The sequence below is a fragment of the Protopterus annectens genome, chromosome 4.part1 (genome assembly GCF_019279795.1).
Source record: "Protopterus annectens isolate FY-2018-M chromosome 4.part1, PAN1.0, whole genome shotgun sequence".
NCBI classification, from domain to species: domain Eukaryota; kingdom Metazoa; phylum Chordata; order Ceratodontiformes; family Protopteridae; genus Protopterus; species Protopterus annectens.
In genome coordinates, this window is record NC_056734.1 from 649,485,775 (window position 1) to 649,502,041 (window position 16,267).

General features: G+C 35.5%; 1 protein-coding gene across 1 annotated transcript in view; it reads right to left on the minus strand.

The window, feature by feature from the left end:
* Window positions 1-16,267, minus strand: part of LOC122801263 — a 196,166-nt gene that overhangs the window by 43,959 nt on the left and 135,940 nt on the right. Inside the window, exons 8-9 of the mRNA XM_044070814.1 lie at window positions 15,171-15,401; window positions 12,562-12,685 (exon numbers count right to left, since the gene is read on the minus strand). Of these exons, the coding sequence (XP_043926749.1) occupies window positions 12,562-12,685; window positions 15,171-15,401 (355 nt within the window). The remainder of the gene's footprint in view (window positions 1-12,561; window positions 12,686-15,170; window positions 15,402-16,267) is intronic.

The following is a 16,267-nucleotide window of genomic DNA, read 5'->3' on the forward strand; positions in this document are numbered from 1 at the left end:
TGATACAGTTGCCTGCAGGTTATATAGATAATTACACCTCTCAGAACTCATGTCATGAGTAGGTTGTCTGTGAGTATTGGTCAGTTCCTACGTTCTCTCTGCTAAGTGGAATAAGACTGGTAACAGAAGGGCTGGTAGGAGATTGACATTCCATGTTTGTCCATTGAATCAAATTACTGATAACAGCTATGATATGCTGAAACAATATATTCAGTAGACAGACGTGTTGGGTAAATTATCCATGCTGTGAAGATTCTCTTAAAGGACAAAAAATGTTACTGTACACATAATTCTGTATGTGTTCATCAGCTAAATGAAATTTTGAGCACAATGTCCAAGTTAATTGCATTTAAAACACTTTACTTTTTCATTTTATGTACTGATCTGACCTTTTTCTGGTCTTCCTTTTAAAAGTCTATAACAGGTCTCCAATCTCCAGTTTATATACTAATATTAGCATTGCCATATTTATTGGCTGAATGAGGGTCAGTTACTGTCAGTAACTCACAATTCAGCATCTACCACAGATATTTCCACTAGATAATCAAGCTGATCCACATGGGTCATTGGGATGATTTCCTTGTAACACCCAACATATTGTAGCATCAACCAGGGATCCCAAAAATAACTGGGCATAACCATCACCACTACCTTTAGGGTATTGCTGACAATTTGCTTGCAACTACTTATAATTTAGATTAATATGCAAAGTGGATTCTCCAAGGTATAGATCCAGAAAAAGGAACATTTGAGCCCTTACATTAGGTGCCACATTATAATGTGCCAGTATTTTCACAATCAGCTTGTCAAAACTGAACAATGAAAACAGCCGCAGATAGGCACCATAGGAAAATGGAATCTTCTTAAAGAAAGTTTATTTTTGAGCGCTTTCATCCACAAGGGACTTCATCAGAAAACTTAACTAACTAGAAGACAACTTTATAATGCAAACTGACCAATCAGAAAAAACAAACAAACAATAATTATATTAATTAAGGCAAATAGTAGACATAAAAGGTAAAAAGCACCAAATTCACAACATTTAAATATAACTCAATACACAAAAATATGACGTTAAAAAAACAATTAAATAAAAAAAACAGTTTATACAAATGGTATCATTTAGACAAAGAAACTTATTGGCCTGCATCTTAAGCTGCCACAATGTTTCCTTTTTAAGTAGCTGCTTCTTGAAACAACCCTTCTTAAGATCCACAGGCAAATGCTCTAAGACAGCAAAACAGAACTTCTTAATGGAACCATATGTTAAGGTGTGTCCATATAAGGCACTGTTGGTTTCTTTGCTCTTAATAACATACAAGTGTTCTTTAACTGTTTGAGATAACTTCCTGGTTGTCATGCTGGTGTAAAATGCATCACAAAGTGAACAGACAGCAATGTATATCAAACCAGTGGTGTTACAATCATAGTGCGCTTTAATTTTAATGCTTCTGTCCATATGAGACAGAACAGTGACAGAGCCTTCAAATATAAATTACATGCTGTGTTAAAACTGCACTTAAACATATCCACTGTTTTATATGTGACTGGCAAAGGCACCCTAGTATTTGCATTCTCCAACCAGTGCTTAATGCACTTAGATTTTTTACACACAAATTTGGATGAGGGACCCAACGATGTGTATACATCAGGGTTCCCTTGGAAAATTTTCCAGTTGTGTGTAATAATATTTCTAATGCTACCATCATCAACAGTCATCTGCAAAATAAAACTATTGTTGTGTTTAACCTCAGTACTGTTCTTCTGAGGTATACTCCCCACCAAAATGGGAGGAAACTGTTTGTCTCTATTCTGCTTAATCTCTACAGCAGTCTTAACCAACAAGCCAAATCATAACCCCTACTGCTGAATAATGTAATAATATCATCGATTCCTTTGGAAAGGTTACCAAAGTCAGTGGTCAGTCTAGACAGTAGGATCATTTGACCTCTGGGAATATTTCTTTTCATGTCAGTGGGATAAGTGCTAAGGTAATATAAATAATTGTTAGAGAAACAAGGTTTTCTGTACTTCCCACTAAAAATACTGTGACTGGCAGCATCCCAGCTAACTACTACATTCAAATATGGAACACTTTCTCCTACTTAACCCAACACAAACCTTAAACAGTTAATACTATTATTAATGTCTTTAACAATTGCATCTACCTGATCTAAAGATGCATCAGGAATAAAAAGCAGGTCATCCACAAACCTCTTATACATGTTAACATGTGTTTCAAAAAATGGAATATTTTTTAAAAGTTGTGTCTCTCACCATGACAAAGTTAACAAAAGAGGGTGTAACTGTGGCACCAATAGAAAAAAAATATTTTCTAACATCATCTCCATCAGCTCATAGCAAATGCTAACCATGTCACTAGAAAAGCTGATATATTTAACCAAAAATAACCTCAGATATTCAACACCTTCAACAATATTTAAACTGGTGTAAAGAGATTTAACATCCAAGGTAAATAACCTAAGCACTGAACTGTCTGAAGTAAAAGACTGCAAAGAATCCAAACAATGCCAGGAATCCTTGGTAAAACTGTCCAGTTTCTGCACCAGAGATTCAAAAAGTGATTTAAAAAGAGTGATATACTTTCAGTTACACTCCCAGAAGCAAACACTACTGGTCTAAAGGGCAATGGAAAAACCTGACTATGCAGTTTAGGAATTCCAAAAAGGACTTCTATTTCAGGATGTTCAACATAAAGAAACTTGTTAACAGTCAAACAAAATCAAACCATTAGCTAGCAAGTCATACAAGACATTGTGAAAATACTTATACTGCAAATGAATGTCAGCCAGTCACAGATCTATATTCCAAAGGGGTGGTTAACATCTTTTCAATTTCATTAATATCAGATTGATACATAATAACTAGACCACTGCCTTCATCGGCTTTCATAAACCATAAAGCAAGTAGATTACTGAGTTCAACCAATGCTTTCCTTTCTTTGTTGGCTAAGTTAAAAAACTTATTGTCAGCTTTACCTTCAGCCAGTCTCAAAATGTCCTGTTCACACGAATCATGAAAGGAAAAGATATTAGCCTGTAATGGAGGATTGAAGCAGCTAAATTCCTTAAAAACACATTCATCATTGCATTCAATGTCCTGAAAAGCATAAGCTAAATTAAGCTTTCTACAAAACCATTTCAAATTGAGCAAAGTGTTTTAAAATACTTCTCTTTTAATAAGTGTAAAAGAAAATTTTTCTGAAGGAGACTAGTTTGTATACCATTAAATTTCTCTTTGGTGAAATTGTAAATGTCTGAGAACAGACTGCAATGTTCAAAAAACTCATTCTTTAAACCAACATTTAGTATTTCCACTTCCACTGCCTGCCTCTGCCCCTGTTGGACCAGCCACCTCTGGTCAAGGGAGTGCATTGATTGGACAGAGGTGTCACACCGTTCTGAATAGGAGCAGTTCTGAATATTAGCAGTCCATTTGTTGGCTATCCTCTCAGATCTCTGTAGAGGATTGCTGGATAAAAAATCTACCTGTCCATGTTGTCTAGCATCCATACCACCTTCTGAATGAAATTCAGTGGCATCTCTGCTGAAAATGTTATCTCTACACATGCCAAAAGTGGAATGGCATTACCTGCATCATAGGCTGCGGTGTCTGTAATCAATTTCTTCTTTCTTTCGACTATAGTGAAAGTCCCTCTATTTAGGTTAGTAAAGATATTCTCAACCTCAGCCTTAATATGCTCTTGAGATGTACATCTCAAAATAGTTATATCCAGGGCCTGGATAAGACAAGATACTTCATCAAAAGTTTATTATGTTCTAATAACAGTTTCAGCAATTTCAGTCCTGTATCATTAAAGAACTCAGTCAGTTGTTTATAAAAAGGATCATCCAGAGACAGGCCATTTGGGACAGTTATCAGGTTAATCATCATCTTCTTTTGGCTGTTCCCATTAGGGGACAATCATCAGGTTAATACACTCCAAAAAATAAAAATTTTCATACAGCAGGCTTTGATACTTGTTAAGCTTCTTGTTAAAACTTTTTAACAAATCATGCACATTTGTACTTTCACTGCTGTTATTGAAGCGAGTGTTGTTAACATTAAGTTGCCCAAAAGGGTTAGACAAATTATGGAAAAGTTTTTCAAAAACAGTACTGTTATTACTCATATGTTTCCTGGTTCTGGAACCTGAACCACCTTGAATGGAATGTTCACCACCACTTAAGCCACCTCCATTTAACAAAGCATCAGAAAAAGACTGAGGTGTACCAAAAGTACACCGCTGACTGCAATGTTCAAAAAACATAGAAACTGAAGACTGTTGATTGACCAAACAACTTTTTAAACCTTCCATTGTTAGTCGCAAATCCTCAGGCACTATATTCAGCGTGAGAGTAGTGTCCAAATCACATTCTTCCATGTAAGCCATATTAACAGGTTATAAATTGAAAACCAACACAAACAAACCACTCAGATGATGAATAGCACAACCAAACAATGAAAACATCCTCAGATAGGCACCACAGGAAAACAGAATCTTCTTAAAGGAAGTTTATTTTTTGAGTGCTATGATCGACAAGGAATTTCATTAGAAAACTGAACAACTGACTAGAAAACAACTTTATAATGCAAACTGACCAGTGAGAAACAACAAACAATAATTAAATTAATTAAGACAAATAGTACAAGTAAAAGGTAAAAAATCACTGAATTCACAGCACATGAATATAACTCAATACAAAATAACGCAATGTTAAAATTAATTATAAAAAACATTTTATACAAATGGTATAATTTAGGCCAGGAAACTTATTGGCCTGCATTGTAAACTGCCACAATGTTTCTTTTTTTAAGTAGCTACTTCTTGAAACAACCCTCCCTAAGATCCACAAGCAAATGCTCTAAGACAGCAAAACAGAACTTAAAGGAACCACATGTTAAGGTGTGTCTATATAAGCCACTATTGGTATATTTGCTCTTAATAGCATACAAGTGTTCTTTAACTGTTTGCAATAACTTCCTGGTAGTCATGCCGGTGTAAAATGCATCACAAAGTGAACAGACAGCAATGTACATCAAATCAATGGTGTTACAATCATAGTGCACTTTAATTTTAAAGCTTCTGTCCATATGAGACAAAACAATGAGAGAGCCTTCAAGTATCAAATTACATGCCGTGCAAAATCTGCACTTAAACATACCCACTTTTTTGTGTGTGACTGGCAAAGGCACCCTAGTATTTGTATTCTCCAACCAATGCTTAATGCACTTAGATTTTTTACACACATTTATGTCCTGCACTGCATACATATTCTGCAGAATTTCTTCCATGCTTTCAATTATTCTTAAAGACGAAGGATGATTTTGTTCCTCTATGCCTTTTTGTAAATTCCATTCCTGGTGATTTGTTTCTTGAAAACTCTTACGCAGACCTTCAAAAACTTTCTTCATTTTTTTATTATGGTGCAGCCTTTGCTTCCGAATAAAGATCAGTCTTCTTACGACCGCAATGTTTCCCTTTTATAGGTATGGGGTATAAAATATTTCAGTACTTGTATTCAGTTGAAAAAATGACTGTCTCTCTGACAGAAGGTTTAAGTTACCAATGATAAACAACAAAAACTGTAAGGTATCTGGAGTTACAACTTCAGGAATTTCTAAAGTTCTCAGTCTTTCATTTGATAACACATTTCATAAAAAATATGAAAAAAAACAGTGTCTCATTTTATTCCTTTTTGTTATTTTACCCAGTCACTATACCCGGTTAGCACTTTATAGTACATGCTCATTTGGAATCATTGAGGGTTGGAGTAGCACACACCTTCTGTATTTTTGGCCTGTGTTCTCGGTAGCTTATGAGCAAATTTAACCCATTGCAATTTTTCACCTTATGCAACATCTTGAAACCTTTTGGCACAAGACTGATGAATGCCAGTAAAATAATCAGTGTTGAAGTTGTAAATGAAATAATATCTTTTACTAAGAAAAGTAAACAAAAACAGGAGAGTATTTCCTTACTTCAAGCGCAAATGAGCATAAGATCAATCTTAAACCAAACAGTTACAGAAATGCATTTTGAGTCATTACTTTTTAGTGCTATATAGGCTAGAGGTTCCTTTCAGTTGCTAACAACTCAATCTGAATACAGTGAATACATTGAATAACTCAGTAATGAACACACTGAGGTAGTAATGGCATACATTTCAAACTGCATTGATAGGATAACAAATACCAAAAGTATCATTATTAGAGCTAACCAGAAGCCATGGCTCATCCTAAGTTATATGCGCTTCTTAAGGAGAGATATGCAGCTTAAAGGGCTAAGGACAAAGCAGCCTTAAGTGTAGCAAGATGTTATCTGAGGTGGGGTATAAAGGAGGCTAAGAGGGAATATGGCAGAAAGGTGCAGGGCCACTTTGAAGACATGACGGATGCAAGGAGACTATGGCAAGACATATAGGAGATCACTGGCTACAAAATCAGGTCAGCACATAGTGTGAGGACAGCATTGAATGCCTGGATAGTTTGAACATTATCTTTAGTAGATCTGAGGAAAGAAACAACAGGTTGGCACTAAAGCTACCCACTGATGAGAAGGATGCAATACTCAGCCTCAGCAAAGAGGAGGTAAGAAGAGAGCTAAGGAGAGTGAACCCCAGGAAGGCTGCTGGTCCAGACAACATATGGGACAAGGAGTTAAAATGCTGTGCTGATCAACTTATGTACAGTGCTCAAGGAAATATTTAACACCTCTCTTACCATGGCAAAAGTACCCTCATACTACAAGGAAACTAACATCATCATGCTACCTAAGTAAACTACATCCTCCAGCCCTAATGACTACAGACCAGTTGCTCTGACATCCACTGTTATGAGATGTTTTGAATGGTGATCAGAAAGCATCTTTCTTCATGCCTACCTCCTGATTTTGAGCCTCTGCAGTTTGCATACAGAGCTAACCAATCCCTAGCTGATGCCATATCAGTAGCACTACACATATCCCTTGAGCATTTAGACAGCAAAAACATCTATGTGAGGATGCAGTTCATAGACTTCAGCTTAGCATTTAATATGGTGGTACCAATGCAGATGACAGAAAAACTGGCACATTTAGGAAACTGGATCTTGGACTTCATGATTGACAGACCACGGAGGGTGTGTTCAGATAAGAACACATCAAAATGTATCACGATTAACACTTGGGTTCCACAGGGATGTGTTTTCAGCCCACTATTATTCACCATCCTGACCCGTGACTGCTTTGCTAATCACAAGTCCAACCATATCACCAAGCTAACTGATGATACCACAGTTATGGGTCCCGTCACAAAGGAGGATGAAAGGTCATATAGAGAGGAGGTGGCATCTGTGATCAGTTGGTACAAGGGGAAAAACCTTGACCTGAATGTAAGCAAGACCAAAGAGATTATCATCAACTTCAGGAAAAGGAGAACAAACCATCGAGTGCTCAGGATCAATGGTGAGAGTGTGGAGATGGTCGAGAGTACAACATTCCTTTGTATACACATATCAGTGGATCTCTTGTGGTCAGTAAACACCAGCAAACTGGTCAAGAAAGTGCACCAATGCCTCTAACTTTTTAAGAAGGTTGAAAAAAGTTAAGCTTCCTCCTCATATTCTCTCCACTTTCTATAGAGGTGCAATACAGAGCATCCTTACCTACAATTTCACAGCGTGGTTTGGAAGCTGCACAGTTACTAAAAGAAAGGTTCTACAAAGTGTGGTGAGGGTTGCAGAGAAGGTAACAGGTTCCAGTCTTCTGTCAATACATTTTGATTCTGCAAGAAGCATCCAAAGGGCCACCAAAATAATACAGGACAACATGCATCCTGCGCATGGACTGTTTAAGCATCTTTCATCGGGCAGGAGATATCACAGCACCCATTGCAGGACTACAAGATTCAGTAACAGTTTGTACCCTACAGTGATTAGACTTCTGAACTCGGGCACTAGTCCCAGGAGTCTGGACATATAAGTCAATTTTTATTTATTTGTGCAATATATATAATTACATATATTCCAAGTAAGTGCAATATTTTTTATTATATCTATAGTCAGTATTATTTAACCCACTCAAGTGCAACATTAGACAAATAACTTAGGCATTGTTCAATCTGTAGTGTGTTTTGTATTACTTTAAAGAGGCTAGTTAATTTAACCAAGGGAGGGTATTCTTTTCATATATGAGTATTGGTAACTGTCTCAGCTCTTTCTTGTGTGTATTGGAAGGAGTATTGTATTGTATTTGTTAGTTATTTTTATTCCTCTACTTGTATGTGTTGTTTCACTTTCCTTTGTAATCTCAAGAATTGAGCTGATGCACAAAGTTTTGTTTAGGTTACACATGTGTAGTTCTAAATGACAATTCAGTTTACTTTGACTTTATTTATAACAGAAAAATAGTATAGTTCTTGTAGCAAAAACCGGTACAAAGCACAGGTCTTCAAATTGTTCTGTCCTTCTTCCAGAAGGCAGAAATGAAAATACTTTCTCTCAATATGAAGCTAGTTTTGGCATAAACTTTAGAAATTGTAGGCAGATTTCCCCCTCAACAGTAAGTAGAGGTCCTTTTACTAGTAGGAAAATGAGCAATAAAATATATCAGTAACATCAATGCTTCCAGAGCTATACCAGCCATTAATTTCCCAACAACTAGCCCATCTCATTTCTAATGTAAAATCTAGCATTCATCAGTTTTATGGAAAATCTGTAATTCAAAATACTCCTTTAGTCACAGTCACTTCCTCTCACATGGTGTTTATTTCAACTTCACCCTACCTTAGTTTCATCTAATGATAGCTTCACCTTACCTTGGCTTCTGGAGGGAATTAACCCTTTCTGTTCAAGCAGGCACTTGAGAATTAGAGGCCCTACCAACTCAAGTCAAAACTTACTAAAACTTACTCTAGCTACAGTCCTACCATGGACTATGTTATTATCTCTGTCACATATAGTAGGTGTTCAGTAACAATGGGGAGATATCACACATTTGGTATTTTTGGTCTGTGTTCTCAGTAGCTTATAATCAAATTTAACCCTTTATGTATGTGGGGTGCAGACAAGTTGTTACAATTTGTCAAACCTAGAAAAATGCTGGCTCAGTACAGTGGGGATTATGGAATTTGCTCTTTTCCCACTGTAGTATGATATCAGAGATAGTCTATATAATTAATGTGGGAGGGGCTTGTCTTGATTCAAGAAGAATGTTGTTTTTTGCATTTTTTGATAGGCTGCTGATCAAAAGTTTTGCTCGTTCAGTTGCCATTCAATAGATTGCATTTTAGATGAATATTCAGCCTTCTGTATAGATCAATATATATTTATAAATATATACACCTTCAGTAAGCAAGCAAGTTTCATTCAAATAGAAAGGTCACTACAAAAGCTAAAACATATTTCACTAGAGCCTGACTTTCTTCCATCTGAATATCTATAAATTGCAGCCAATACAATAACCCACACAACTGCAATACTTATAAATAGATACATATGTGAATCTAATGCTTATGTCCTATGAAAGCAGTGTTACCTCATTATAATGGGGGAGCAAATAATTCCTTTAGTAATTTTAGTCCTATTGTCATACTATCTTGATATCTAAAATACTTGAAAGATGTATACAAGAGCAGATCAGATGTGCATCACCTCATAAATAACAATTTGTTAACCTACACAACATGGTTTTCAACTGAGATTCTGCACTGAAAATACTCTTTTATCCTTCTTCAGTATTATTAATCATGGAAAAGACAAGGGTCTGTCTACTGTTGCTATTCTCTTAGACCTATCTAAGGCCTTTGTTACTCTCTCTTACCCTCTCCTTTTACAGGGGATGGCTAATATGGATCTGGCAAACAACACATTAGAATGGCTCAAAGGTTATCTGGCTAATCAACAGCAAGCAATAAAATGGTCCCAAGCAGTTGCTTCTTACCTACCCAATAATATAAGAGTTTCACAAGGCAGACTACATGCACCACTTATGTTCAGTTTCTTTGTAAATGACATGAATTCAAAGATTCCTGATGTCATGTTAATGCAGTATATTGATGATGCCACTGTTTTCTGTACTGCTAATTCCCTCAGTCAGTTGTAGTATTCCACAGTGTACACCTTCAAATCGCAGAACATTGACTTAAAAACTCAAACCTTTTATTAAGTGCCAGTGAAAAACAAACAACTCAAATTGGGCTCTGATGAAATCTCTATTACTTCACTTAATAACAAACCAATTGATCAAGCCTTCCACATGAAACTTTTAGGTATATTCATAGATCTTTAATTATTCTCAAGAAACATATTGACTTTGTCACCTCAAAACTAACAAAAAGTTGGGTATTTCATACAAATAAAAACCCTACCTGTTAGAAACAGCACAACTAAATACAGTCCAAATTCTGTTACTAACTACATTACTACATGCATCCTCTATCCTTACTAATATTACAGTCACCTACATAAGTTTGAACAAACCTAAAATAAAATTACAAAATACACTGCTAAAGTCCCCAGCAAAGCTCATCATTGTAGCGCTAACAACCTTTTAACATTTAAGCAGTTAAAAAAATGCATGTAAAACTCTGTATGATAGTATCAGATGCTTACCTCTCTCTAATTTACTTTCAAAATATATCCATTGCAAAGTTTGAAGATATTAGACCTAAAACCTCCTAGACATTATCAAAACAAACAACTACTTTCATGACTCCTTATACTCTGTGCAGCCGAGCTGTGGAATTCCATTCCCCTAGACCTAGGACAAGAGAGTATACATATAACATTAATCTAAAAACCTACCCACGTTCCAGTTGGACCTGTCATTCTACCTGCATATTCATCTCCATCCATCCTATCCCCAACAACTATATATCCTAATTTCTCCCTGTCTTCTACCACCTCCTTTATCCCTATACTGTCTACAGATTTATTTGTGAGCTTCATTATGGATGTTTTCTGTTGCAGTGCATATGGATTTTGTAATTATTGTGTGCATGCTTGCATGAATGTCCATGTAATCATGAATTTTTCTACCCTTGCTGTATAACTGTGAAGCATTTCTTCCCAGATTCAGCTGAAAAAGGGGTGCTAGCTTACTCATTAATTATGGCCAAAAAAATTAAAGAAAAAAAAAAAAAATATATATATATATATATATATATATATATATATATACACACACACACACACACACACATACACACACACACATAGTCTGCTTGATTGTGGCAGTTGTGCTTTTTGTACGCAGCATCTGCAACAAATCATGCTCTGATCTTAACATTGCAATGTGCACTTGTCCATGTCATACTTTGGAATGCTAGTGAGAGTAACACCACCAAAGAACATATGAAATATCAGCAATGAGATGAAGACCTAGTCGATTAAGAAATATTATAATCTGTTAAGTCTAAAAAGGTACATGTTACTATTTGGACCTGCAGTATTACAGCATTAATGAAGTACATATAACGGCCAGGGTCAGTGTAGGCATCTGCATATTTAAAGTCATCTACTCTTTCATCTGAACTTCTGTTAAGAGGGAATATGTTAACCAACTGGTGCAGGAACTCATCTGAAGAATTACTAAGTAGCAAGTGCTGTCTTTTTGAATGGTATACCACAAGAACATGTTCTAATAATAGCTAGTGTAAGTTGAACAACTCATGCAAGTGTCATTAGACTGGTTCAAGTGTGGGACAGAGATAAGTAAAGTGGAGATGTCCATATTTCAGTAATTGTGTTGGTAGACAGCAAATAAAATAGGCCTTGTCTGATGGATAATAAAGCACCCAAAATAATAGGCAACTGATAATGAAAATAATCCAAAACTAGAAGCCTTGGGATAGTAAGTGCACCCATAATATGTCTAGGAATTAACAAAGGGTGATAATATGTCTAGGAATTAACAAAGGGTGATAATATGTCTAGGAATTAACAAAGGGTGATAATATGTCTAGGAATTAACAAAGGGTGATAATATGTCTAGGAATTAACAAAGGGTGATAATAAGTAGCAAGAAATGTTTGATGCGTGAGAGATTGCAGATGCATAATGAGGTTAAAGTAAAGATAATCACTCATTAGTGGGTTTTGAGTTTTGATGACTGCTGAGTATCAGGACATGAATGGTCATAATCACCAAGCAATGAGCACTGAATGACTGCAGGAACCAAAAACATGTACTAGGTTGTGGGAAAGTAGCCAGTAGTGAGCACTGGATGACAGTAGACATCTTGTAACATAAAGTAAATGAAGGTAAACACTTGATAGCAGCCACTAAAATGTAAATTGCCCAGTAAATGGTACTAAATGTTCTTAAGCTAAATACATGGAGCACACAACCTTTGGCCCTTATTGAAATGATTTTTTCCCCTTACAGCATTACCAAATCACATCCTATCACATCATCATGTTTCAACAGATGTAAAAAAGTTAAATAAATATAAAAATGAAAACGACTGCAATTTATTCACAATTTGTAACTGGACAGAATATAATATTAAAGTTATATAAAGCACAATATAATATAAAACAGCTATTTCAAGGTGCTACCTACCAGACTGGTTGGATACCTCTCCTTTAGGACATGGGATGCAGTCAAAACAACAGAGTGGCCATTCCCTGAGGGCAGCTTTCCTAAATCCAGAATGACAGGACTCACTGCAAACAGAATGAGGAATCTGAAAAAAATAAATTCTTCAGTAGAAGCATATTTTGAAAACTATAGAAAAAAAAAGAGTACATGTTAAGGACCTGAATCGTTTCTTAACACTACTATGAAGAAAGACAAGAACTACAGTGGTACGACCTATCATTATTTTTTCTTCTTTTTCAAATAATCAGTAGATGCTTTTTATTTTGAATCATTGTATCTTAGGAAATGAACTAGCAAGAAATAATTGCTCATTTAAACCTGTAACCAGGCAAATCAGCTGCCAGTAAAATGTTTTATGAAATTAGATTTAAAGTTTAAGAGATTATGAGAAATCTGACATTTAAAAAGGCACTTTGTCAACTTGAAGGTTTGAAGTCTTGTTCACAAAACCAGACAAAATTGATGTTTTAACTCTAGTGACCTTATAAATAAATTAATGAAGTACCTTCATTAATTCCCACATCAAGATTTCCTGTTCGGAAATAATGCATAATCATTTAGTCATTTCACTGCCTTAATGAGCATGACAGCTTAATACTAGCATAACATGTTGATCTATTATTATGACAGCATTTTATGATGAGAGTGATGCACAAGGTGAAAACAAAACCTAATTCTGAAGAGGAGTTATTCTTCTATTTCCAGAAGTTGATATCAAGGCACGTTAGTAAACAAGGCATATTTTAAATAGTTAAGTATAAAAAGAAGAGCTGTTTCAGAATTAATGTGAGGTCTGAGGAATCTTTGCTAATGATAATAACAAAAATGTTTATCGCCTCTTCAAAATTACTCATACTTTGTGGAAACTGATTTGGAGTTATCGGCTTGATAAATGTTAAAGTAATGAACTCTGTTGATGTTCAGTGTACCCCAGTGTGAGCTGAATGGCAATGAGCTTTATTATTTTTTTATTTAAGTATGCATACATCCTTCTTTACCAGAGGAGAGCTCTGATCAAGTCTGGCTTACTGCAGGCCCGTCCCAAGTTTTGAAGTAAAAGTTAACAATAAATATGGAACAGAGTGGTATAATTAACAAATAACATCAGTAGTAACTATATTATAGTACAAAATGCAAAGGTATCACAAAAGTGTCCTAAACAGCAGAATACAATACAATACAGACTATGTACATATATACAGATGTGAGTTGCCAAAAGTAGATGTAGCGTAAGAGATAGCAGTAAAATTAAGAGTTATGAATTGATACAAGGTGAATTATGTAATGCATCTCATACTGATGTGTTTGTGTTTGATTTCTTATGAAGACAGGCTTTGAATAGTAGTCTAAAACTGGAATAGGTGGTGAGTTCTTTTAAGGTTTGAAGGGAAAGATTGACATAGTTTAGTGGCTAGTATAGAGAAATTGTGATCCCTGTAATGGAGTTCTGTTTGTGGTATTGCAGAATTGGGCCTGAGTTGAGTAGCTTCTGAGGTTGCAGCAATGGATGCTGTAATAAGTGTGGTAGAGAGGGGAGATGTTGCAGAAGTTTTAATGTCAGTGAGCCCAGATAGATGTCAGCTGTTTGCTTTATTGGCAAACATTTAGCCTGGTTGAGAAATAGGAAATGGTGCTTTTTTTCTGGGTGGACTTGGTTAAGAAGCAGCATATTGTGTTAGATAAAGTTTGGATGGTTGTGGCAGTTTTTTTGTAGGTATGCTATAAACAATGGAAAACTGTATTTCTTCTGTGCAAAAAGGATGCCCTTGGCTATGGCAGATGTAAAGGGTAGTGATATGAAGTGAGATAATTTCTGGGCCTAAAAGAGCAGGTAGTTGGTTTGTGATTTGATTTACTCAATGCAAAACTGGAATGTTTATTTCATTGTACTTCTAAGTGAAAGCAGGTGAACTCAGACTTTGAGTCTTTATGGAAGAAATGCATTTTTTTTAATCATGGAGGAGGCTTTGTCTCCTTATGCCTCCACTACTTATATAATCAACACTGAGATTACAGGACCTGTGGGAAAGGGAAGTTTCACCTTCCATGGCCAGTGTAGTATCGGATCACCACATAAATATTATACTCATCCAAGCTGTAAAATGAAAGCAAGGTATACCTAGTTCTTGTTTAAAATATAAATGCAGCTGAAAGAAAACAACTCACAGCTGTTATGCAGAAAACTCTAGTTTCATGAGGCAAACCTTCAAAAAAATTATGAAACTTAATAATTTGAGAATGACTGGTGAAAACTGTTAGTGCAATCAACCATGATAAAATTCTTCTTCTGTACTTAGTCCATTAAAAAAGTACCTAGAATCCACACCATCAATACTGATTAGTGAATGTTTAATATTTTGCATGTGACAGAAATGTTGCTGTGGTTAATGATCTTTATTACCTTTGACCAAGTCTCTAAGGTGAAAAGATAAAGCCACAGTTAAAGTTTAACATGGAGCTGGATTCCTTCAAATATGCACAACAGAATCAGGAACAAGACTTGTTAAATATATTGTATAGTAATTAAATAATTTACATCTTTTTAACAGCAGCACTGCATGTAAACTGACCTGAAAATTGCCTCCATTCCACAAAATTAAACTAGTATTAATAAAGAAGTTTTGTCCCAAGGGAGCACGGGAGTCAAAGTATCCAATATGTACATACTTGAACGTTTTTCCATCTGTTGATACCTGCCAGTTTAATATGTTATATATTGCAGGACAGTCCCCATTTGCATCAAAAAATACCTTTTCACCTGTTGTATCTTCAAAAAGTACATTTTTTACATAATGGAGGAGCTGAAAATAAAAGAATAGTACCCTTGCTTGATAAGGTTATCCATTTTCTTGTTGAAACAATCAGCAGCATATAAATTATTATGCATATATGAACAACTGTACTTGTATTTCACAGAATTATTTGCCTACATGTCAACATATATGACGTATTCATTCTATCTTTATTAGCCTTAGTTTGGTTTGCATATGACAAAAATGAGCTGTGAGAGGAATACATGGGTTTATTTAAACAGTGTGCTTAGTTGAAGAGGTTTAGCTGAATAAATGTATACTTATTATATTAGTTCATCTGGTTTTATTAAGATCATGAAATGTTGGGGATAAGAATATCTCCCATTTATCTCTAAGATTGCTCTGTTTTGGTCTTAATAAAAATCTATTAGAAAAATTAAATAAAATAGATGGCATATTATATGGGCAGAGATATGCTCTCAGAGGAAAAACAGTTTCATGAACACGAGATAACCATGTTAGTGCAATGAGCAGCAGTGCTAACTGAATATGCATGCCGCTCATTGCACCTGCATGGAAAGGTGCTTGCATGCAGAAACACTCAAAGTAAACAAAATGGATTGCATATAGGCAGTGTTCAGATACTAGTATGTGCTACAGCCCACTCATATTAAGGGCAGCTTCAGGGAAACAATACAGCGTGAGGGGAAGTGAAATGTGGGAATAGGCACACATAACTGAGATGAAATTATTAGCAATGTTGAAGAGGAAAATGCTTAAAGTGTACTCATATCGTACAGGCAAATGTGATGAAACTGTGTAAGAAGCATTTTAAACATAAATACAGCAAGACTGATGCAATGATATTTTCTGAGAATTCCAATCCCACAGGTAAGCAGATATAATAATAATGG